Genomic DNA, 6,000 nt, shown 5'->3' with positions numbered 1-6,000 from the left:
ATGGCTATTACCTTTTTAGCCTTTCTGGGAGTCATGAGCTGTAATTGCTCTACTGGTGGAGCATAATTTCACTGTGGGGAGATTTTGATGGCAGAGACTATTGAAAATGTCTAGTTCTCTATCTTGTTTGTCATGTGATTCAAAAGTCAAGGAACTAATTTTTTCGATGGAAAATATACTGCTAAAAATATAAGCTTTTATGCAAATATATAAGGTAGGTATAACTATGTTGTACTGAGGTCTTTGAAGGTCTCAACGTTAAATTAGAAAAGAAACCCATTATTTATACATATATAGCTTAAAGATAAGGAATTAAACTTCCAGCGACCAATATACATCTGAGTAAACTAATTAAGAGAAAAGATCATTTTTCCCACTGCAGCAGAATATTTATTGTGCAGAAATCAAGTGGCAGAGAATGAGGAGCTCAGAGTAACCAGTACAGATTGTTTATACAGATTACAAATCTATCATTATTACAGAACTAAGAAGCAAAAACAAACTGTGGTTAATCCTGTCAGACCATAACATTAGGATCTGTAGCAAGTACCTTACAATTCTTAAAATTGCATATGCATTAAGAAAAAAACACTGAAATGCCTAATTTTAATGCACAATAAATATCTTATGGTTTACAAAATTTTAAAAAAATATTGTCTGCCACAGTCATACAGTATATATCCTGCACATGCAGTTTTCACATGTCAATAAAATTTTTAGAACCTTGTTCATGCTTTTGTGTCAAGCATTACAGTTTTCAACTTTTTAATAGAATTATGTCCAACACTTTCCTAACAAATTAATTTATGTAAAATGTATATATTTTTTAAATGTCTGGACCTGTGATTTCTTCAGTATTGGGAACTCCCAGTGGGGAACTTCCCAGTGAGGTAACTTCCTCTACTCATGCCTCATTCATAATTTGTAGTCTTTGAAAAATTGACTGGGATACTTAAAAGTCAAATGATTTGAACATAGGTCTTTGTAACTTCTAGGCCAGCCCTCCATCCACTACACCATACTGCTTTACAAGTAATATGTATAAACAGTACATATTCTCTTCCCTAGTGAATTGGTCACATATTATGTATTGCATTTCAATGGCAAATGTAGTTTTATAGTTCTGTCCTTGTCTATTACCTTATGACATTAAGCATCATGAATTTTTTGCTTTCAGCACCAAGGAGTCAAGAATATTGCACTAGAATGGGATTGTACTACATGTTATTAATAAATAATACCTGAACTTAATCACAACAAAATTATCACTATAAAACTAAACTTGTATTTAAATGGAAAGAATGACTTTATAGAAAAACCTGAGTATACACTATTCACAAAACTAAGGAAGAGTAGTGGGTTTTGGAGTTAATATGACTAACATAACACGGGAAGACCCCTTGTGTATGTGGTATTTTTTAAATTAAAATTTATTTAATTTTAAATGTTCTTTTCAACAAAAGAGGTAGGTATATTTATACTTATGAAATCTGTAACAGACACTAAAATCAAAACAAGGAAAGCCTGATAAAATCAACATACTCTTTTCTAACAGCACATAGATGCAACTCTGCTGATATTGCTAATAAAGACAAGAGACGTTTCATGTTCCAATCAGACAATAATTATAATTTTTTATAATACATTTCTGACAGAAATAGAAATATTCAAGGCTACCTTTTCCTCACAAAAATTTGTTTCCCCAAAATCATTTGCATCACTGTTATTCCAACATTTGGATTGCTAAAACATATTATCTGCAACGTTTTCTTATATTCTTATATTTTCTTATATTCACCGACACCGGACTTCACCAAACACTTAAGAGTTTAGAGTCATTACCAGATTTTTAATACCTAATTATAACAAAAATGGCATATTCAGACCACTTCAGCAAGTAAATTGAAATCCAGAATACTTAAGATTGTTTATATTACCATTATGCTTCAACCCAGAAAATGGAAAGTGTTTCCTTTCAAATTAGGGCATGTAGCTGATAATTTAGACTTAAAGGGTTCTTTGTGAGGGCACATATGTATACACTAATGTCCTCATTAAACACAGTCACTTTGTGATATGGGTCATCTAGTTGGTTCAAAAACCAACTTCAGAAGAAACTGCACATATGCACAAAAAGATTTATGAAAACGCCATTATGTTTTGCTAGTATTCTACTAGCAAGAGTTTTTCTGTGAAGAACCTTGTGGCCTGACAGGTAATCTTCCAAATAACAGGATCATCCTTTAGTCTGGAAAAAATCAAAAGTTAACTAGGAGTCTTTATTGTCAAAACAATATTCATAAATAAACATCTGGGTGTCTTACCTAACACTTTAGTTAATCTAAAGGTTAACTGGCACAGAGAGAGAAGGCTCCTTTCTCCCTATTCCAAACCCTTATTTGCTTGTGTTTTTTCCCTGAAAATTTTATCAAATGGGAAGTTCCTCAGTGTCAACAAAAATTAAGGCCTGGATCCAGTTACTCTCCTTTTGCCTTTCCATTATGCTTCTTTTTTCCATTCATCACTAGCTGCTTTTCTGATTTGCTTACACCATTTGCTGAAACACCATTTGTTGCTGCTGTTCGAGTTTTTGGTGTCTTGGGGTCGTTGTATGTTTGAAAGTAGAAATTAAGAAACAGAAAAATAAAGCTGATGGCATAAACAATGAGAGCCCAGTGCATCCATTTGGGGAAGGGGCAATCCGTATAAAGAGACAATGCTGTATGTCCAATGGTCACAAAGAACTGAACCTAAAAGAAGAAATGCATAGGATAAGATTAAATTGAATGTGCACTATATAGTTATCTTTTGAGAGCAGCATGGTTCAATGTAAAGAGTTGAAGTCAGTGTACCTTGGGTTGAATCTTAGCTCTGCTTCTACTACTTTGGTTACCTTAGGCCAGTGGTGGGTAATCTTCGGCCTTCAGGCCACGAGTGGCCTTCTAGATCCCTAAGTGTGGACTTTTGACTGATTCAGTAATCAGTCTTAAGGATCTAGAAGGCCATGAGTGGCCTCAAGGCTGCAGGTTCTCTACCCTTGCCTTGGCAAATCAGATACAGGTTGTATAGGCCTTAGTTTTCTCAGGTGTAAAATGAAGGGATTAGACTAAGTGATCTCTGAGGTCCCTTCTAGCTCTAAATTTATGATCCTAGGTATATACCAATCTCACAAATGATCTTTAGGGGAAAAAAAAACTTATTCACCTAAATAAACACATCTTTCAGCACAATGAAAAAGTATATTACTAGTGCTATTTTTCCATTTTTATCAGATTTTTTTGTCTATAGCTCAATTATTTTAGGCTGTTCTAAGTTTGTTTTTGTTTTCCCAGAATTCAGAGCTATCTTAATCTGTATTAGAGGAATATACGATAGTGTCCTAAAAGTCTTAGTGCAGACCTAAGTTTTAATAGCTTTGGGGACTTTGGAGATAATCTGTATAACTAAAAATACAGTGAAACTCAACCTTATAGTCATTTCTTACTTAAGGGAGAGGTAAATAAACATTTAAAACTTTTTTATGAAGTAAATGGAAATTTGACAAATTTAAGTCCTGAAAAGATCTATAAAATGATCCTAAAAATTACCCCTAAACTCCAAAACCATAAATCATGAAGTTGTCATTCGAAATCATAAAATTTTTTTAAAAAGCATGCACAGCACTACTCGTATCATGAGAATTAAAACACAGGTAAACTTATTAAATAAATAAGTTTAAATTAATTATATAAGACTGACTTGTTAGGTAATTCGTAAAAAGGATTTATCTTATGCTATGTTTTGGACAAGCCAAAAGACATTATGTCCCTTCTATAGAACTGATAATAACTCTCCTTAAGTTGTGTAAGTCAAGTGTTTTTCTCTCCTTGGGGTGCTATCTTACCAAAAAACAAACAAACATCTTATGAAAAGTATATTGAGTTTGTAGTCACAGAATCTGGAGTGCGGCCCCATTCTATTTACTACATTCATGACCCTTTGGAAATCATTCAACCTGTCTGGGTCTCCTTCTTCATCTGTAAAATGATGAGGCTGAAACAGATAACCTCTATGGATGACAGAATTTAGAACTTAAAGGGACCCAAGAAAAATTAAACTATTTCAAATGATTCCATAATACAAAAAATATTTGTTAAGCATCTACTATGTGAGGCACCATGCCTAGACCCTGGATATATAGAAATGAAAATAAAATTCTTCAACTGCCAATAGCAAAAATAAAGATTTTTGATTGTCTCCAGTTTCACAATCATCTTCAGAACTCACATCACTGAAAAAAGGGTGTGTGTATAGGTGTGAGTGCTTATTTGTGCTTTCACCATGAGAAACAGGTATAGGCTATGAGAAAAGAAATAAACTCTCTACAATCTACTTATTTTTTGCCTTCATTTCTTTTTTCCCATTACAATCTCAATATACAGACAAGTATCACAAAGACACTTAGATAATAGGAAAAGTAATTTATACATCTTTGAAAGACATCTCTGACACCAAAAGCTTGAAAAATAAAAACTACCTGTAGGTTCCAAACAAGTCCTTCACACCCAGTATTCTGAAAAGGCTGTGTTTCCTGTTTGGTTAGCTCAGCTGTTTAGCAACTCACAGTAGAAATGAGTAGTATTTTCGGCTATGATTCCACTGATAAAATTTAATACAAGCTATGATTAAATCAAATTATAATAAATGCCAAGCTTTGAAAAACAGTCATTAGGTTGGTTTCTGGGTTTTTTAGTTTGATTGTGGGTAAATCCTTTGCTCTGGAAAACTAAGGCTACTCGGCCCATATCCTAAGAACAAATTAGTCCAATTCTACTGCCCTGTCAAGATCACCATCAAATGATATTGGAGCAGACACTGGCATTTTCTATGGCTAATTTACTTGTGGCATTTGTTTGTTCAACAAATATATGAAGAGTTACCATTTGTAAGAAACTGCAGGGTACTGAGGAAGATATAATGGTGAAAGTCACTCACAGTCACTAGATCAAGGAGCTAAGAAATTCTGGTAGAGGTGATAAAACATTTAAAAATTATAATACAGCAGTTATTTGGGAAGTAAGAACAAAGCATAGAGAAAAAAACAGGGACACAGATGGTGGGCAAAGATACTAAAGAATAGCCTTTATGCTAAAGTTTTTCAGTATTAAAAAAGAGAAACAACTAATATGGATTTAACATCATTCAAGAACTTAAAACACTGAGTATGTTAACCCTTCTCATTAGTAAAAAGGATAATATTATTATAGATTTAGAGTTGGAAGGGAACTCAAAGGCAATCTAGTCAAAGGATCATAGAATCATAGATCTAGAACTGGAAGGTACCGCAGTGGATATCTAGTCCAACCTCCTCATTTCATGAATGAGGAAACAGGCCCAGAGAGATTGCCTAAGAACACAAAGGGAGTAAATGGTAGAGGTATGATCTGAACATAGATCTTCTGACTCCAAATAAACTCCTATTTCTCTTATATGACATTACCTTAATCTATTACAATGTTAATGGGACTGTAAATTGATAGAAATTCCTTGGCAGGGGCAGGGGAGGATTGTAATCTAGCCACATAGATTAAGTTACAAATCTGATTATATCCTTTGACCAAGGTTTTGCATCCGCAACTGTTTTATTTTGCTTAACTAGATTACCAATATTTATAACTACTCACTTACTTGTTGGATAGCATTTCCTTTAAAAGTAATTGGTTTCTGCAACTTTGAACTTATAATCATTGGTCACAGGTTATGTGCTTTTTGAAAACATACACATTTTTAAGCAGGATGTCTACATTTTTCATCTGTATCCTAAATGCCATTACTCATGAAGAAAACAATTTTCTGGTGATTTTTATCATTATTCTACCCCTGCTTCTCCCTTGGCTTTGTGTGTCATATTTATGAAATACATCTTAGATTATCTGGTACAGTAACTTTATTTTTTAAAGACGGCATTTACCTGTCAGATTAGCTAACATGACAAAACAGGAAAATGATAAATGCTGAAGA

The 6,000-nt window shown here is 33.5% G+C and overlaps 1 protein-coding gene across 1 annotated transcript in view; it reads right to left on the bottom strand.

The window, feature by feature from the left end:
- Positions 1-372: 372 nt before the first annotated feature.
- Positions 373-6,000, bottom strand: part of ELOVL4 (ELOVL fatty acid elongase 4) — a 65,547-nt gene continuing 59,919 nt past the window's right edge. The window contains 1 exon segment of the mRNA XM_036768282.1: positions 373-2,750. Coding sequence (XP_036624177.1) covers positions 2,478-2,750 — 273 coding nt within the window. The 3' untranslated portion in view covers positions 373-2,477.

Source organism: Trichosurus vulpecula, chromosome 7, assembly GCF_011100635.1.
Source record: "Trichosurus vulpecula isolate mTriVul1 chromosome 7, mTriVul1.pri, whole genome shotgun sequence".
NCBI classification, from domain to species: Eukaryota; Metazoa; Chordata; class Mammalia; order Diprotodontia; family Phalangeridae; genus Trichosurus; species Trichosurus vulpecula.
This window is presented reverse-complemented; position numbering and strand designations above follow the sequence as displayed.